Raw genomic sequence first — 20,060 nt, forward strand, 5'->3', positions numbered from 1 at the left:
TGCACCTGTGTAATGATCATGCTCTTTAATCAGCCTCTTGGTATGCCACACCTGTCAGGTGGATGGATTATCTTGGCAAAGGAGAAACGCTCACTAACAGGGATATAAACCCATTTGTGCACAACATTTTTGAAAAATAAGCTTTTTGTATGTATGGAAAATATTTCAGCTCATGAAACATGGGACTAACACTTAAGATTTTGCGGTCATGTTTTTGCTGCGTGTAATTCAACTGACACTCGAATGGACTGTGTGCATCTGACCAACAGATTGAGAGATTATTCAGACAAAATCCTAGTTGCTGGTGTTTTTTTTGGAGGGGGAAGGCTGAAAATCTACGTGTATGAATACAGGCACTGTCGGGGCAAAGATACGTCTTTCTACACTGAAATTATACGTGGTTCAGGCTACTAATTGATCCGAACTAAAATGGAGTAACGTTTTCACCTTCCAACATGGCAGACGTATATACCCATTTTCTCCAATCACATGGCAAGGTTCTCCTCGGGGAGCACATCCGGTGGCGTTTCCTGTGTTTGTAAATTGAAAGAAATTGGAACTCAGGCCACGGGCGTCGAAACACGACAAACGAGGAAAATTTAAAGGTAAACACCAAAAAACGACGTTTGAATATCACAAATGGTTTCACTTATTGTATGTTTAGTCGTGTATCAGGCGATATTTGACAGATTCGACCTCCGTCTCTAAGCAAAAAAGCAGTGACTGACACGACTTGTTAGCTTGACAACAGGGGAGGGGGAGTACGCATCGACCATCACGAATGAATGTCTTTATCGGGAAATCTTGCTGTACTAGCTGCTTAGTCGTTTTGTGGCTAATCTGATCGCAATCCTCAAACTTGTTTTTATATAGCTGGCTGTATTTATCCGGATCTAATCATATCGAAATTGCATAACGATAAAATTATATTTCGATTTGTTGATGGGTGGCAACTGAAGTTAGTAAGATGTGATGATGTACGTGGAAGCCACTACTAGCTAACGTTAGCTACGTCGTTATTAGCTAGCTATCTGTTTCTGTTTTGGCTAGCGGCTAGTTAACTCCGATACAAATCATCGAGAGGCTATGATTACATTAACAATTTTGTAACTAGCAGACTCTTAACCTGAGCGATTAGTGCAATAATCTTTAAATGATTATAAGATTACGAGATAATCATTTTAATTGTTGGGTTAAGCCATTTAAATGTAACTTCAAGTAGCTAACGTTTATTTCTACCATTGCATGCTAACTAGCAAACGTTAACTAACCAGCTACGTTTTATTAAATGTGTTTCACTGTATATTACTACTTGATTGTCCATTACCTTCCCACACTAGCTAGTTATTTCGTTAACTTCGCCAATTACGAAGTTAGTCAGTAGCTAGCTGCATCCAGGGAAAACTGCTCATATTTGCAACGATAACTAGACATTAGTGTATCAAAATGTTGCTGCTGGCTGCATGTAATAATGTTAGCTAGCTATGGGGTTGCTAAAAGATAGCTTTAGACTTTCCCTGGATCATTATTTAGCCAGAGCCATATTATTTGACTTGTTATTACATTGCATATATTTAGCTAGCTAGAGTTAGGTCAACTTTTTACATTTGGAATATCTAAATGCATGGCTTTGGCTATAGCCATTAACTTGCCAATGTTGGTGCCATTGGTTTAATTTGTAAAATGTTTTTCAGCTGTATGGCTATTCTTAATCATGGTGGTCAGTTAGGTTAACCTATCTACAGTATCAGCGTTTTGTCCCAAATTCATGGTAGCTAGCTATACTGTTTATAGTTCTTACACCTGTTTGCTAGCTAACATTAGCTATATGATTATGTACACAATTGGAATTGGGTCCCTGACTGAATGGCTCGACCATCCCATTTTGGATATTAGCTAGATGTGTTGTATTAATGTGACCCATGTTCAGGGCTTGTAGGAGCAGCTCTTTCAGGATCATATTTCATAGCTAGCAAAGTGACCTGATGACAGTGACAAACAAGGAGTAAACCAAATGACCTTCTACAGTTATTATGGAGATGCTAGTTTTTGAGTTATAATTGGGTTTTGTGTGGTTGGTGCAGTTACAATCTGTGACTCATTGCTGGTTTTATTGTTTTTAAAAATCATTTCATTATTATTGAATGTATTTTTATGTATTGTCCACATCCTCCTCTTCCTCAGTTTTAGTGCTAGATGAGTGTGGTGGGTGTGGCCCCCCGTCAGACTGACCATCCTGATTGACGGATCCCTGGATGACCTTGTCCCCGCCCCCATCCCCGCCCTCACATACACCGTTCCCACTGCAATGTCACACCTGCCCAGCAGCTCAGTCCGCGACCATATGAAATGGGTTTGTTTTCCAACAAAAAAATTATAAAATGGCTACAAACAACATGCCTACTATTAGGCAACATTATACAGTATATTTTGTCACTCAGGATGTGGTCGTCATAAAATGTAAAGTGCTTGATTTTAATTTGTATCATTGGGTTTCATACTGTTTCTGGTGTAACTGTAACTTGGCTTCTGACAGTCTGAGTGTTTGTCTTCTCATTTGTTTAGCTCCTCTACACCCAGACTGGTTCTGTTTTATAAATTTTCTAAATGTATGATTGGTACTGGATTTCCCTGACTCGGGCTCGGTTCTGTTCCTAGGCGGGGTTGCTTGGCTGTGAGGCTGTTCTCTCCAGTATGGCCCTGATGCAGGCCAGCTCCATGGCCGGTCCGCCCAAGAAGATGATGGCTCCGCTCGGCCATGGTCCACCACCCCAGAGGGATGGTTTAGACCGCGGTCCTCAGAGCCACATGATCCTGCCATCTGGAATGAGCTGCCCACCCCTGGTTAGGAGAAGCTGGGGCAATGCAGAGGGGGAGGAGGGAACTTTGTTGTTTATCATTGTCACCCACTGAAAGAACAACAAATTAGAAATCGATATATTTCCCATTGGCTAGGTCTCAGAAGTAACTTACTGTGGCCTGCTAATATGCCTAAATAAGTCTTCATTAATGATTTAAAGAGGCTGCCAGAATATATACACAATTTAAAAGTAGTCATAGGTTACATTCTGTATTTCTCTCTTTTGCCAATGTTTATTTTTATTTTTTACTGTTCATTATTATTTGTTTTCCCAGCATAATCATCTAAATGATTCTAAAATATCCTGTGGTTCATGTTTAAATTTCACACATTTAGAAAACATTATTTGCATTCCATTCTTGTTTTGTTTCTGTCTTGAAATGTAGGCCTTATCTGTAAGGTCATTTCTCATTTTAAGTTTCATACAATCGCCACCAGGAAGGCTGAATCACAGGCTCCTCTCTCCCTCTTGTATGTGCTCCCCAGCTTATCCGGAAGGAGGCTGACTTCCACGCCCCCCGCCTGCTGGACGAGAAAGAGATGAGGGCCAACGAGGACATGCAGCTGAAAAAGAAGAACAGGAAGTCAGGAACGCCCTGTAAAGTGAGAGAGCAAGACGGGAGGGGAGGGAAGGTCAGTGTCTCTGAATTTTAAAGCAAAACAGCCTCTGTGTGTTTAGGAGAGATTGTGTTATAAAAACGGTCTGAAGGTGTGTTTGTGGGTGTTTGGCTCGCTTTGTGCTTCTGTGTGTGTGTGTGACTGACTTTTTTTTGTCTCTCGCTGAGTTGGTGCCTTTGAGTTTGCACATTTTGTGTGGGGGGAGGAGTGCAGATGAGATGTGGAGGGGGTGGGGTTCTCTGGAGAGGAAAGAGGGGGGAGGGGAACACAATAACTGTTATTGTGTTTGAGGGGGGAGCAGTAACATGTGGGAGGGGGTTAACCCTTCTCTAGGTTTTGCTTTAAATGGCCAAAATGGTCAAAACATTGTTTTAATCCTGTACTACCTTATTTTAATTCAGCCTTTATGTCAGCACTGGCTTTTCTCATACTAAAATGATTGTATCATATGTTTCCTTCTATACAACATGCTTGTTGTGATGATTTAGTAGATGTGTACATTTGCAAGTTTTATTTCTTCTGTATGGTGTATTTAGGCCTACAATTTTATGCTGAGCCACTATTCTGTCATATCCTGCCTAGGTGGTTGTTGTGGATGAGAATGGTAACTGTCCAATATCCAAAGTGCAGAAAAACTTCATCTGTGATCACTGTTACGGAGCCTTTAGGAGTGGATATCACCTGAAGAGACACATCCTCATTCATACAGGTATGTGTCCCAACCACAATGGCCTACTACTGGAAGTTTTCCATTACCAGTTAGGGAGATGTTTAACATGCTTAGCTAATACAGTACGAAAATACATAAGGCCAGCAGAAACACCCGTTTGAATTAAGTGACCAGTGATTTTAATCTGGAGATGTCCTCCAAAAAGATATTGTCTAGTGTCAGATTTTCATTCACAGTTTTTGGTGTTCTCTGTGGGGACCTTTCACTAAAACTGGTACTCTTCGGTTTAGGGGAGAAGCCGTATGCTTGTGGCATATGTGACATGAGGTTTATTCAGCGTTACCACCTGGAGAGACACAGCCTCATTCACACGGGTATGCGTCCTCTTACCGTACCCATCTCTCACTAAACAGGCTACACCTGTAGTGCTGCACCGGAACCCAAGTGTACAGGGTTTTCAGTGTTCTTTTGTCATTTGGACAGTAATTTCCAACAAAGCTCAACATTCCTTTCACCTCAACTATGTGAAGGAGAGGGTTATCACAAATGTACAAATGGGTCCCCCAACACCAATGAGAGTACAAATGAAACATCTATTTGGTACAAAATGTTTATAGATTGGCCATAGGAGGCTGCACAAAGGTCACATTTTTAGGACAATGTTGCTTTTAGTAGGTGAAGGTGTTGCTAGTTTAGCAGTAGCTTTTTGTATGCAGTATGAGATTTTGAATAGAAATTACTGCATGGACATCAAGCGACTGATTTTCTGAGACATTTTGTAATATTGGTAAGTAGACCATTTGAAGAGTGGTCTATAGCTTCTATATTGGAAAATAAAACACTGCTTTACACGTTTGCATTTTTAATTTACAGTGAAAACTATTTGCTTTAGATTTTTTTGTTATCTGATATTTATGAAATTCTCATTTGACCAAAAGCAAGATGCATTCGGATCATAGTCAAGTATTATGGGTGTGTTCATCATTTGGCCATACGTTTATCCTTGTAAATATAACCAATAATCCTACTCAAGTTCATTTGAGTGGACAGTTTGCAATTTGGAATAAATCCTTTTTTTTTTTTTTTTTTTTTTTTTTCTCAATTCTGTGCAGATTGAATAGCTAATATTTGTATGCTCTGTGTGTATAGGGGTGAAGCCGTACGCTTGTTCCATGTGTGACATGAGGTTTTTCCAGCGTTACCACCTGGAGAGACACAGCCTCACTCATACGGGTATGAGTCCTCTTTCCGTACCCATCTCACATAAAACAAGCGACCCATTTTACTCCTGTTTGTCATAGAGCAGCCTCTCAGTAGAAATGTATTGAGTGTAAAATCAAAAAGACAGCATGGCAGTTGGCCGGCTTCAGGAGATCAGGATGTGACAAAGATCTTTATGCTCGGACAGAAACCATGTGGCCTTCATATAGATAGAAATGCAAACTTAATATACAGTTACTGTGCCTTCAGAAAGTATTCATACCCGTTGACTTATTCCACATTGTTGCGGCCTCTAATTCAAAATGGATTACATTTTTTTTCCCTCTCACCAATCTACACAAAATACCCCATAACGACAGTTCTAACATGTTTTTAGAAATGTTTGCAAATGTATTGAATGTGAAATACAGAAATATCTTATTTACATAAGTATTCACACCCCTGAGTCAATACATGTTAGAATCCCCTTTTGCAGTGATTACAGCTGTGAGCCTTTCTGGGTAAGTCTCTACGAGCTTTGTACACCTGGATTGTACAATATTTGCACATTTCTTCATTTAAATCTTTGTCAAATTGGGTGTTGGTCATTGCTAGGCATCCATTTAAGTCTTGCCATAGATTTGCAAGACAATTTTATATAGAGCTGTAACTACGCCACTCCGGAACATTCACCCTCTAGGAACTGTTCGATCGCCAAACCAACTGTTCGATCGCCAAACATTTCTGTACGATATGCCTTGCCTTCCAATTATTTGACTTCATCTCGCACTGTTGGCAGTAGATGCACCCGATTTCAGCGGCCTTGCACGCCGAGTAGGAGACATGTCCCATTCTAAACTTTTAAAACCATGACTAGAGAGAGACTGTCAATGTCTATATTAAAGCGCTGCTGTTTATCAGTGAGTTCATGTTTACGTTTTTACTTAGCACTGTCAACACTTTCTATTCTACACTTTTTTTCTTATCAGCCGTTCTCCCTACTTCCACTCGCTCTACAACTAGTGCTGCAGTTGCAATGAATGAATGAGAAGGAAAGTGTATCGATAGGCTTGCGTTTATTAGCGGCTTGCACCTTTTTGTAATATCGAGGAATATTTCATTTGTCTGGTCATAGGAGTAACGGCATACATTTTTGCATGAGGTAGAAACAATGCGGTGCGCCTCGAGTTTTGCCATCAGCTGGAAGAACGGTTTTTGGTCAGTGTCAGGGGAGGAAAGAGAGAGTGGAGGGATGTTGAGAGCCGGACCGTTAGTCTGCTGCCCTCTCCCTCTGCTGAGTCTGGCTCCATCAGCCCAGCGAAATAAAAATATAAAGCAAATTATTTAAATGTTATTTAACCTTTTAAATTGAACCTTTATTTAACTAGGCAAGTCAGTTAAGAACAAATTCGTATTTACAATAACGGCCTACCAAAAGGCAAATGGCCGCCTGCGGGAATGGGGGCTGGCATTAAATATAGGACAGAACACACATCACAACAAGAGAGACCACAACACTACATAAAGAGAGACCTAAGACAACAACATAGCATGGCAGCAACACATGACAACACAGCATGGTAGCAACACAGCATGGTAGCAACAGAACATGGTACAAACATTATTGGGCACAAACAACAGCACAAAGGGCAAGAAGGTAGAGACAACAATACATCACTTGAAGCAGCCACAACTGTCAGTGTCCATGGTTGAGTCTTTGATAGAAGAGATTGAAATAAAACTGTCCAGTTTGAGTGTTTGTTGCAACTCGTTCCAGTCGCTAGCTGCAGCGAACTGAAAACAGGAGCGACCCAGGGATGTGTGCGCTTTAGGGACCTTTAACAGAATGTGACTGGCAGAACGGGTGTTGTATGTGGAGGATGAGGGCTGCAGTAGATATCTCAGATATGGGGGAGTGAGGCCTAAGAGGGTTTTATAAATAAGCATCAACCAGTGGGTCTTGTGACGGGTATACAGAGATGACCAGTTTACAGAGGAGTGAAGTGGCGTGTCTTAGAAGGAGCATTGGTGGCAAATCTGATGGCTGAATGGTAAAGAACATCTAGTCGATCGAGAACACCCTTACCTGCCGATCTATAAATTACGTCTCCATAATCTTGCATGGGTAGGATGGTCATCTGAATCAGGGTTAGTTTGGCAGCTGGCGTGAAAGAGGAGCGATTACGATAGAGGAAACCAAGTCTAGATTTAACTTTAGCCTGCAGCTTTGATATGTGCTGAGAGAAGGGAGTATGGTTAGACGGTACACTGTCCAAGTACTTGTATGGGGTGACTACCTCCAGCTCTAAACCAGGGCTGTCCAACCCTGCTCCTGGAGAGCTACCGTCCTGTAGGTTTTCACTCTCCCTCATCTAGCGCACCTGATTCTAATAATTAGCTAGTTGATGCGCTGTATCAGGTTGGTTATACCCGGGGTTGGAGTGTGAACCTACAAGAGGGTAGCTCTCCAGGAGCAGGGTTGCGCAGCCCTGCTCTAAACCCATCAGAGGTTGTAATCACACCTGTAGTAATCACACTTAGCTGTGCCTCACAAGTAATACATTAACTGGTCTATTACCGGTGTGATCATATTGCCTACCTCAAATGTTGAAATATAATTAAAAAGTGGTCTGAGAAGAACAAGAATGCATTTAGGGCAATTCAAGCAAAGCTAATATGCGGCGATAATGTTTTGGGCCTGTAGCCTACAGCACAAATGCCATTCCTACAGTACTGTTTTATTTATTATTTTTTTTACCTGCTTTTTCTCCCCTTTTTCGTGGTATCCAATTGTTAGTAGCTACTATCTTGTCTCATCGCTACAACTCCTGTACGGGCTCGGGAGAGACGAAAGTCGAAAGTCATGCGTCCTCTAATACACAACCCAACTAAGCCGTACTGCTTCTTAACACAGCGCGCATCCAACCCGGAAGCCAGCCGCACCAATGTGTCGGAGGAAGCACCTGGCAACTTTGGTTAGCGCACATTGCGCCCGGCCTGCCACAGGAGTTGCTGGTGCGCGATGAGACAAGGATATCCCTACTGGCCAGACCCTCCCTAATCCCTAGTCCTTGCCGATGACAACCATACCCATAACATGATGCAGCAATGCTTGAAAATATGGGGTGTGGTAATTAGTGATGTGTTGTTGGATTTGCCTTAACAAAACACTTTTTATTCAGGACTTAAAGTACATTTCTTTGCCACATTTTTTGCAGTTTTACTTTGGTGCCTTATTGCAAACAGGATGCATGTTTTGGAATATTTTTTTCTGTACATGCTTCCTTTTCACTCTGTCATTTAGGTTAGCATTGTGGAGTAGCTACAATGTTGATCCATCCCCAGTTTTCTCCAAGCTGTTTTAAAGTCACCATTGGCAGCATGGTGAAATCCCTGAGTGGTTTCTTTCCTCTCCAGCAATTGAGTTAGGAAGGACGTCTATCTCTTATAGTGTATTGCTACACCATCCAAAGTGTAACTGTTTTAATTTAACTAGGCAAGTCATTTAAGAACAAATTCTTATTTACAATGACGGCCTACACTGGGTCCGGATGATGCTGGGCCAATTGTGCGCCACCCTATGTCTCCCAATCACAGCCGGTTGTGATACAGCCTGGATTCGAACCGGGGTGTCTAGTGACGCCTCAAGCACAAGTTTTTTTTTTTTACCCATCTGCCGATAGGTGCCCTTTGCGAGGCATTGGAAAACCTCCCTGGTCTTTGTGGTTGAATCTGTGTTTGAAATTCACTCCTTGACTGAGGGACCTTACAATTATCTGTATGTGTGGGGTACAAAGATGAGGCAGTTTATTAAAATAATGATGTTTAACAATATTATTGCACACAGTGAGTCCATGCAACTTATGTGACTTCTTAATTAAGCACATTTTTACTCCTGAACTTTAGGCTTGCCATAAAAGGGGTTGAATACATTTCAGATTTTAATTTATATATAAAAAATCCTAAAACATCATTCCACTTTGGCATTATGGGGGTATTGTGTGTAGGCCAGTAAAATGCAATCTCTATTTAATCCATCTTAAATTAAAGCTGTAACACAACAAAATGTGGAAAAAGTATAGGGCTGTGAATACTTTCTGAAGGCACTGTATATGTTTTTAAATGGTTTAAAACTATCAGACTCATGGGGCAAAAGTCAGTCTCTTGCCAACAGAGGGAATGGTCTCTTGATGTCCAAGCCTTGCACATTACTTACTGGTCGTAGTTCATGGCTAGTTATTGTAATTGATAATGGCTTGAAGTTGGTACAGATTATTACTGATGACAATTTTGTTTTAGGTAAAAACTTATTTTGATGTCAGTGAAGGGTTTCCTCTCTTACACTTTGCCAGCTAACATTTCTGTAGTTAATTCCCAATTGTTGCCATTGAACCCAAATTGAATTTTGATTGGGCATAAAACATTTTCTTGTTTTAACCTTAAATGCACACTGAAGTGTTTGTCCCCAGGGGTTAAGACATGGCAACAAACATTTTACCTCTAGTACTAGAACTAATCAGTCCTTACATTTGTGTGAAATGTATATGGTTATAGTTTGGGAGTTGGGTATTGTTTTGTTTTCCACTTAATGCAATAGGAACACTAGCTAATATATTGATACTCTGTGTGCATAGGGGTGAAGCCGTTTGCTTGCAACATGTGTGACATGAGATTCTTCCAGCGTTACCACCTGGCGAGACACAGCCTCACTCATACGGGTACTGGTCCGTACACCGTACCCCTCTTAACAATGGGCTATAAACACTGATGCTGCACTTAAGCACCAATACACAGGTTCCTTATGTTGTACTTGCTTAGGGTGGCGTAAAGCCACAACAAACTAGGATTTTAGAACCGCTTAACAATTTGTGGCTTTCAGTTAATATCTCTGGATTCACTATCTTGGCAATTTCATTGTCTTGGTAAATTGCCAAACCAACCCTTTAGTAGGATAGTACTAAAGGGTTATTATAGCCCTTTTGAAATATTTTGAGTGCATTCAGAAAGTATTCAGACCCCTTCACTTTTCCACATTTTGTTATGCTACAGCCTTATTCTAAAATTGATCAAATATTTTTTCCCTCGTCAATCTACACACACTACCCAAATCTACAAATTGAAAACAGTTATTTATTTATTTATTTTTTTGTGAATTTTACCCCTTTTTCTCCCCAATTTCGTGGTATCCAATTGTTGTAGTAGCTACTATCTTGTCTCATCGCTACAACTCCCGTACGGGCTCGGGAGAGACGAAGGTTGAAAGTCATGCGTCCTCCGATACACAACCCAACCAAGCCGCACTGCTTCTTAACACAGCGCACATCCAACCCGGAAGCCAGCCGCACCAATGCGCCGGAGGAAACACCGTGCACCTGGCCACCTTGGTTAGCGTACACTGCGCCCAGCCCGCCACAGGAGTCACTGGTGCGCGATGAGACAAGGACACCCCTACCGACCAAGCCCTCCCTAACCCGGGCGACGCTAGGCCAATTGTGCGTCGCCCCACGGACCTCCTGGTCGCGGCCGGTTACGACAGAGCCAGGGCGCGAACCCAGGGACTCTGATGGCACAGCTGGCGCTGCAGTACAGCGCCCTTAACCACTGCACCACCCGGGAGGCAGAAAACAGGTTTTTATACATTTTTGCAAATGTATTAAAATGAAAGAACAGGCATACCTTATTTACATAGGTATTCATACCCTTTGCTATGACACTCGAATTTGAGCTCCAGTGTATCTTGTTTCCATTGATCATCCTTGATGTTTCTACAACTTGATTAGAGTCCACCTGTGGTAAGTTCAATTGGACATGATTTGGAAAGGTGCACACCTGTCTATATAAGGTCCCACAGTTGACAGTGCATGTCAGAGGAAAAAACAGGCCATGATGTCAAAGGAATTGTCTGTTGACCTCCGAGACAGGATTGTGTCGGCACAGATCTGGGTATGGGTACCAAAACATTTCTGGAGCATTGAAGCTCCCCAAGAACACAGTGGCCGCCGTTATTCTTAAATGGAAGAAGTTTGGAACCACCAAGACTCTTCCTAGAGCTGGCTGCCTGGCCAAACTGCGGAATCGGCCGAGAAGGGCCTTGGTCAGGGAGGTGACCAAGAACCCGATGGTCACTCTGACAGAGCTCCAGAGTTCCTCTGTGGAGATGGGAGAACCTTCCAGAAGACAACCATCTCTGCTGCACTCCACCAATCAGGTCTCTATGGTAAAGTGACAAGACAGAAGCCACTCCTCAGTAAAAGGCACGTGACAGCCTGCTTGGAGTTTGCCAAAAGGCACATAAAGGACTCAGATCCCAAGAAACAAGATTCTCTGGTCTGATGAAACCAATAACTTTTTGGCCTGAATACCAAGAGTCACGTCCGGAGGTAACCTGACACCATCCCTACTGTGAAGCATGGTGGCAGTATTCTGCTCTGGGGATGTTTTTCAGTGGCAGGGACTGGGAGACTAGTCAGGATCAAGGGCTAAGATGAATGGAGCAAAGTACAATAATTATAAAATATTAGAGAGTGGTGTGTTAATGTGTTTTATACATCTGTTTTTTTCTAGTCAGTGGTCTCTAACCAAGTTTCTCATGTATTTGATGACGACCTGCGCCAGAGGACCTCAGAATGGGGTGAAGGTTCACCTTCCAACAGGGCAATGACCCTAAGCACATAGCCAAGACAATGCTGGAGTGGCTTTAGGACAAGTCTCTGAATGTCCATTGGGGGTACCAGCCAGAGCCCAGAACCCGATCGAACATCTATGGAGAGACCTGGAAATAGCTGGGCAGCAACTCTCCCCGTCCAACCTGACCGAGTTTGAGAGCATCTGCAGAGAAGGATGGGAGAAACTCCCCAAATACACGTGTGCCAAGCTTGTAGCGACATACGCAAGAAGACTCGAGGCTGTAATCGCTGCCGAAGGTACTTCCACAAAGTACAGAGTAAAGGGTCTGATTACTTATGTAAATGTAATATTTCAGTGTTTTATTTGTAATAAATTAGCAAAACGTTCTAAACCTGTATTTTGCTATGATATTGTGGGATATTGTGTGTAGTTTAATGAGGTGAAAAAACGATTTAATCCATTTTTAGAATAAAGCTAACTTGACAAAATATGGATGAAGTCAAGGGGTCTGAATACTTTCCTGAATCAACTGTTGAATAATGGAATGTCTCAGTGCAAGCTTTGCATGGCTATTGTGACGTCTCAGATCATTTTAATTGTTGCCCTTGTTCTGGTGCATCAGGCTTTCTTCGATGAGTGTTAAGGACTACTTAAGCATAGGGCAAGAGGCAGACTTCTCTAAAGTTGGTGCTCTGTGTGTATAGGGGTGAAGCCATACGCTTGCTCCATGTGTGATCAAAGATTTTTCCAGCGTTACCACCTGGCAAGACACAGCCTCAAACATACGGGTATGGGTCCGCTCACCGTACCCATCTCACATATTTAGGTACTCCAGTGAAATAGTTTTACGTAAGACCATCGAGTTTGGATTCGTACAAACAATGAAATATTGCAGATGGACTCCAAGAAGCTCTATAGGAACAGCTTTAATTAGTTTTGCAATGTTATGGACACGTTTCACCGCTGCCACTACTTTTAAAATAGGCCACTGAGTTTTCAAAAATGTTTGTCCATATGTTTGTCTGGCACAATACAAACTCAGTTAATATATGCATGATGCTCTTAACAAGCCTTATATACTGACATGACTGGTGATCTGTGTGTGTATAGGGGTGAAGCCGTACGCTTGCTCCATGTGTGACATGAGGTTCTACCAGCGTTACCACCTATCGAGACACAGCCTCACTCATACGGGTATGGTGTCTGCTCACTGCTGCCTCACTGGAGCTAGTGACGCAACATTATTCAGTTGAATGTACATGTTAAGTCCCCAACAGCCCCATGCATTGTCAAATGTTCTGACAAAACATATTTGTAGGGTTAGGCCACTTTTTTAGCACTCAATTATACAGGATATTCAGTGTTGGATGTCCTTGTGTTGGTAACCCCTTCTTAATCTCAAAAGTGAATGGAATGAAGAGGCTTTGTTGGAAACTACTGTCCACTGGAAAGAGCGATCTCAATCCATGTTATCAAATATTAGAGTGGTGTGTTGTGTTTTATACATCCGGGTTTTTTCTAGTCAGTGATCTCCTAACGAAGTTTCTCATAATTGACTCGTATTTTTAATAAGGGGAGTGATTTATCACCAGATGAGATCAATTTAAGTGATGTTTTTTTAGCTTTAGAGAAAGTCATTGTATGATATGAGAAATGTAATTGCAAGTACTCTTAAGGGTAGTTGCACGATTCGTTTTTTCATTGTAGTTCCCCTCGAAGTGATTTGTTTATACAATTGTTTAAGTTGTATAGCAGGAAATCCAGCATGTTAATGTCTAGAATTTTTATTTTTAATCAGGGAATGCATATTTTAAAACTGACAAAGATGGCTAATATTTGTCTGCTCTGTGTGTGTGTTTAGGAGTGAAGCCATATGCTTGTTCCATGTGTGACATGAGGTTTATTCAGCGTTACCAACTGGAGAGACACAGCCTCACTCATACGGGTATGTGTCCTCACTTTAAATCTCCCTCTCGCTTCAATCTGACATTGCAAATGTCATGCATGAGCCCCACTGCAATGAGTTGTCTATGTCATGTTGGGGTATAATGGAATTGAATTCATACATATGACTGCATCAAACTCGAGTTTGTATTGTTAAAGGCATTTTATTTTGAAATCAAAGACTGTTGTCCCAGCACAGCACTACCAATACTTAGCCTTGATTCCTGTCAGATCTTAGAGAAAGATCTTGAATATTGTTTTATTTAGGCAAAAGATTTCCAAGCTAACCAGTTTCGAGGACTATGATAGATTTGAATCAAGCCCCCAAATCATTGCACAACATTTGTAAATCAATGTCCCAGGTCCGATAACATCTTTGATCCCCCATGTTGGACTTGAGCTTGAGGTCTGGCTAAGAGCCACAACTTCAGGCTGACTGTATTTCCAAAAATGTCCTATGGAAGCCATCTTTGATGGCGTTTAGGATAGCAGGTGAACCAGACCGCTTCAGGCGTTTGAGACGTCACAATAGCATGCCAAAATTCACATGGTTGTGTCAATGTGTTGTGTTTAAATATGTACCAACTGCTTAAAATGTTCACATCTAATGTTCATATGAACAGCATGATGTGAAGTCATGTGTCCACTGCCATTTTCACCCCAAATTCTAACCTAACTCAGCAAAATTGCAATTGTTATTAGCTAAACCATTGGAATCATTGGTAGCTAGTAGCCACGCTTAGGCTACAACAGTGATTTTGCCTTGTATTATGGTGGTGTATTAAAGCATTGCCTTTTCTTAGCATTGCCCTTTTGAACATTAACTGCCTAATACTCATTGGGCGCTAAAATCGAGTCCCAATTGGATTAGTAGATTGTACCTTTTTGACCAACTGCTGTAAAAAGATTTTCTGTTAAAGAAAATTGTCTGGTGAACAAGACAAACTGTGCTAAGCTTATTTAGCTGCACTAAAGGTAAAGAAATAATCCACTCAAATCTTTTGGTATTTTTTTTTGTTCGTCCACTGTTGATATAGTCCCAAAATCTTTCGCTTGTCAGCGATCAAGTTTTCAAGATATAGGTCTTTCAAAAAGCTATTTGTCACGTGCCACATCAACATGGTGATGCGAAACACTTCTTCATGATGTGGAAAGTCATCATTTCGTTCTTGAAAGTCCTATATCGGAACTCGATTGCTGAAATGCAAAACATTTTTGGACAACCATCAGTGCACTAAATGAAAAAAATAAAAGATTTTTGAGTGGATTATTCCTTTAAGATTGATCATTTTTGGCAGTTGAACTTTTTTTATACTGAAGTTGGTGCTGTGTGTGTGTGTGTGTGTGTGTGTGTGTGTGTGTGTGTAGGGGTGAAGCCATTTGGTTGCACCATGTGTGACAAGAGGTTCTTCCAGCGCTACCACCTGGCAAGACACAGCCTCACTCATATGGGTATGCACCCTCTCACCTTTTCCCTGTAATTAAATCCTAGTATACAGGGTTGGCAGGATTTATGAATTAGTCATGCACAAAAAAAATATTGTTTTAATATCCCCAAAAAGTTCTTAATTTAATTCTGTTAAAGATGAGAATGGGTTAGTTTTGCCACCGGGTGACATCATCAGCTCATGTGATGTGTTATGGTTGTGGACTAAAGCATGAGAGGGGGGGGGTAACATTTGAAAGATTTTTGTGAATACCTATTACGTTGTGGCAAGTATTGAAATTAGTAGTTAACTACCAATTGATTTACCATCCAAGTATATACATATAACTAAACCTAAAAAATTAGAGGCACTAAAATAATATATTGATGCTCTGTGGGGTTAGGTGTAAAACCTTATGCTTGCACCGTGTGTAACATGAGGTTTGTTCAGCGCTCCCACCTGGTGAGAGACAGCCTCAAACATACGGGTATGGGTCCACTCACCGTACCCATCTCACATATAGAAGCTAGTTAAGGATGTTAGTAAAAAAAAATCGCAGGCACACATTCAATAACGATTTAGGACTTTGATCAATAATTATCGTGATTTGCAGTCCTTTGCAAGTTAACGCCTTTGATGAAAAGTGTTGTATTGCATCATTGTTATGTTGTACTTGCGAAGTTCCCAGTAGAACTAGGTCATAAGCCGCCACTAGAAAACTACTTTATTTTCGCAACATCCTAAATTTAAGCACTTTAAGAAGAACTACCACCAGATAATATAATCCCTTAATCTGTGTTGTATGAGATCATGAAGGGCAATTTCTTACATTCTGTGGATGGACGCCTTGTCAAATTGCGGTTCATCATAAACGAGTGGCCAATCCTAAATTTTGCACACCTTGTCAACACCTTTTTGATGAACCGCAAGCTATTGAGGTGGTAGTGTAATCAGATTCTAAACGGCCAATACCCGGGAAGTTATTGTGTGGATCGACATCAGTGTTTTTATAAGATATTTATTAAGTATACAGTGCATTCGGAAACTATTCAGATCCCTTGGCATTTTGTTACGTTACAGGCTTATTCTAAAATTGATTAAATATAAACATTTTCTCATCAATCTACACACAACACCCTGTACGGACAAAGTATAAACAGGTTTCAGATATTTATTATTCTTATTTACATAGGTATTCAGACCTTTTGCTATGAGACTTGAAATTGAGCGCAGGTGCATCCTGTTTCCATTGATCATCCTTGATGTTTCTACAACTTGATTGGAGTCCACCTGTGGTAAGTTCAATTGGACAGGATTTGGAAAGGTGCACACCTGTCTATATAAGGTCCCACAGTTGACAGTGCATGTCAGAGCAAAAACCATGAGATCAAAGGAATTGTCTATGGAGCCCAGACAGGATTGTTTCAAGGCACAGATCTGGGGATGGGTACCAAAACATCTCTGCAGCATTGAAGGTCCCCAAGAACACAGTGGCTGCCATCATTCTTAAATGGAAGAAGTTTGGATCCACCAAGACTCTTCCTAGAGCTGGACGCCCATCCAAACTGAGCAATCTGGGGAGAAGGGCCTTGGTTAGGGAGGTGACCAAGAACCCAATGGTCACTCTGACAGAGCTCCAGATTTCCTCTGTGCAGATGGGAGAACCTTCCAGAAGGGCAACCATCTCTGCAGCACTTCACCAATCAGGTCTTTATGGTAGTGGCCAGACGAAGCCACTCGGTAAAAGGCACATGACAGCCCACTTGGAGTTTGCCTAAAGGCAGCTAAAGGAGAAACAAGATTTACTAGTCTGATGAAACTAAGATTGAACCCTTTTGTCCTGAATGCCAAGTGTCACGTCTGGAGGAAACCTGGCACCATCCCTACGGTGAAGCATGGTGGTGGCAGCATCATGCTGTGGGGATGTTTTTCAGTGGCAGGGACTGGGAGACTAGCAGGTCTCTCCGATCTAACATATCTGTAGAGACCTGAAAATAGCTCTGCAACATCGCTCCCCATCCAACCTGACAGAACTTGAGAAGATATGCAGAGAAGAATGGGAGAAACTCCCCAAATACAGATGTTCCAAGCTTGTAGCGTCACTCCTAAGAAGACTCGGCTGTAATCGCTGCCAAAGGTGCTTCAACAAAGTACTGAGTAAAGGGTCTCAATACTTACGTAAATGTCATATTTCAGTTGTTTCTTAACACATTTGCAAACATTTCTAAAAATCCGTTTTTAAAATTTGTCATTGAGGTATTGTGTGTCGATTGAGGGATATACAAAATATATATATTATAATAAGGCTGTAATGTAACAATGTGGAAAAAGACGAGGGGTCTGAATACTTTCCGACTGAACTGTAGATGTACACATCTTAATTTTGGAGGACTTTAATTGACGGACAGTGGGGCATAAAAATAATATGATGTTCTGTGTGTGTATAGGGGTGAAGCCGTATGCTTGCACCATGTGTGACAAGAGGTTTTTCCAGCGAGACCATCTACGGAGACACAGCGTCACTCATATGGGTATGGGTCCATTCTGGTATACAGGGTTGGAACGATTTTTGCCTATATTCTAGCTACTGCACGAATCAAGGATGGCTAAGAAAACCTCATTTGTTTATGATGAAAAACAATTCTTACTGCTTGAAATCAGGATGTTGATAAGTGTTCTTTGGTTATTGTTGATCATACTCAATGTGATGTGAAGTTTATGGTATTAGATAATTAACTTCTCATCTGTGCAATTTCTTGCATTCTCTGCGGGTGACACCTAGTAAAATTGCCTCATCCTAAATTTTTTTTTATTTTTATTGGCCATCATTAATTCACACAACTTACCAACACCCTTTTTTAAAAAATATACCCCAACAACCGCAAGCTATTGAGGTGGTAGTGTAATCGGATTCTTCAAGGTGAATAACCTGGAAGTTATGGTGCGTTCGATTGCTGTTGGAAATAAAATAATATGACTTCCCAACTCGGAAATAACCACTTGAACGACCCTCCAGGTTGGAGTGGTGGGAAACTTGGGCCAGTATAAAAATACCAGAATTTCTGAGTTGCGACATATCGTCCCTGTATTTGACACTTTTTGACCAAATATGGTAAAGCGAAGCCATTTACAGTAATGTAGCTAGTTTGGCCCATAATGTGGGGTGACACATTGCTAATGTTGACAATCTAGCAACGTTGGTTCTTTGCCATCAAGTTGAAATGTCATTGTACGCACTCGTGTCATATTTACGACTTCACTAACTGTACAATACGAGAACCATTCCAGCACATCACCATTTGATATCAGTGGTTTATCAGAAGTAAATGTATACACACCTAAGCTTAATTTTGGAAGACTTCAGTCAATGGAGAGAGACTTTAAAAACGCTATTTTCTCTGTGTACAGCGGTGAAGCCGTTCGCTTGCACCATGTGTGACAAGAGGTTTTATGAGCGCCACCACCTGCGGAGACACAGCATCACTCATATGGGTATGGGTCTGTTCACCATGCCCGTGTCATTAAGATCAGGCTACACCTGAACCCTGGTATACAGAGTTGGCAGGGTTTAAATGCCAACCACTGTGCATATTAAGGATGGCCAATAAAATATACAATGCCTTCAGAAAGTATTCAGACCCTTTTGACTTTATCTGTTCAGGGCAGGGTAGCCTAGTGGTTAGAGCGTTGGACTAGTAACCGAAAGGTTTCAAGTTCAAATCCCAGAGCGGACAAGGTAAAAATCTGTCGTTCTGCCCCTGAACAGGCAGTTAACCCACTGTTCCTAGGCCGTCATTAAAAAATAGAATTTGCTCTTAACTGAGTTTCCTAGTTAAATAAAGGTCAAATAAATAAAATCCACATTTTATGTTACAGCCTTATTCTAAAATGGATTAAATAATTTTTTCCCCTCATCAATCTGCACACAATATCCTACAAATTGTCAAAAATAGGTTTTTAGAGATGTTTGCAAATGTATTAAAAATAAAATACAGATACCTTATTTACATAAGTATTCAGACCTATTGCTGTGTGACTCGAAATTGACCTCCGGTGCATCCTGTTTCCATTCATCATCCTTGATGTTTCTACAACTTGGAGTCTACCTGTGGTAAATTCCATTGATTTGCAAAGGCACGCAACTGTCTAGATAAGGTCCCACAGTTGACAGTGCATGTCAGAGGAAAAACCAGGCCATGAGGTCGAAGGAGCTCCGAGACAGGATTGTGTCGAGGCACAGATCTGGGGATGGGTACCAAAACTTTTCTGCAGCACTGAAGCTCCCCAAGAACACAGTGGCTGCCATCATTCTTAAATGGAAGAAGTTTGGAACCACCAAGACTTCCTAGAGCTGGTCACCCGGCTAAACTGAGTAATCGGGGGAGAAGGGCCTTGGTCAGGGAGGTGACCGAGAACTTGATGTTCACTCTAACAGAGATCTAGAGTTTCTCTGGAGATGGGAGAACCTTCCAGAAGGACAACCATCTCTGCAGCACTCCACCAATCAGGACTTTGAGTGGCCAGACGGAAGCCTCTCCTCAATAAAAGGCACATGATAGCCCGCTTGGAGTTTGCAAAAAAGGCACCTATAGACTCAGACCATGAGACACAAGATTGGTCTGGTCTGATGAAACCAAGATTAAACTCTTTGGTCTGAATGCCAAGCGTCACGTCTGGAGGAAACCTGGCACCATCCCTACGTTGAAGCATGGTG

At 41.5% G+C, this 20,060-nt stretch overlaps 1 protein-coding gene across 50 annotated transcripts in view; it reads left to right on the forward strand.

Annotated features, from left to right (window-relative positions):
- Nucleotides 1-339: 339 nt before the first annotated feature.
- The window catches only part of LOC139371008 (zinc finger protein 740-like), a 32,915-nt gene continuing 13,194 nt past the window's right edge, over nt 340-20,060 (forward strand). For 9 of the 50 annotated variants that reach the window (XM_071110974.1, XM_071110978.1, XM_071110985.1 and 6 more), the window contains exons 1-14: nt 340-605; nt 2,185-2,353; nt 2,659-2,844; nt 3,347-3,493; nt 4,061-4,187; nt 4,439-4,522; nt 5,298-5,381; nt 9,983-10,066; nt 12,680-12,763; nt 13,086-13,169; nt 13,837-13,920; nt 15,288-15,371; nt 17,794-17,877; nt 18,755-18,838. In XM_071110974.1, coding sequence (XP_070967075.1) covers nt 2,309-2,353; nt 2,659-2,844; nt 3,347-3,493; nt 4,061-4,187; nt 4,439-4,522; nt 5,298-5,381; nt 9,983-10,066; nt 12,680-12,763; nt 13,086-13,169; nt 13,837-13,920; nt 15,288-15,371; nt 17,794-17,877; nt 18,755-18,838 — 1,261 coding nt within the window. In that variant the 5' untranslated portion in view covers nt 340-605; nt 2,185-2,308. Of the gene's footprint in view, nt 606-787; nt 978-2,184; nt 2,354-2,658; nt 2,845-3,346; nt 3,494-4,060; nt 4,188-4,438; nt 4,523-5,297; nt 5,382-9,982; nt 10,067-12,679; nt 12,764-13,085; nt 13,170-13,836; nt 13,921-15,287; nt 15,372-17,793; nt 17,878-18,754; nt 18,839-20,060 lie in introns of those variants that run through there. The other 41 variants (XM_071110977.1, XM_071110984.1, XM_071111001.1 and 38 more) reach the window with 30 other exon arrangements.

The sequence above is a fragment of the Oncorhynchus clarkii genome, chromosome 17, assembly GCF_045791955.1.
Source record: "Oncorhynchus clarkii lewisi isolate Uvic-CL-2024 chromosome 17, UVic_Ocla_1.0, whole genome shotgun sequence".
Classification (NCBI taxonomy): domain Eukaryota; kingdom Metazoa; phylum Chordata; class Actinopteri; order Salmoniformes; family Salmonidae; genus Oncorhynchus; species Oncorhynchus clarkii.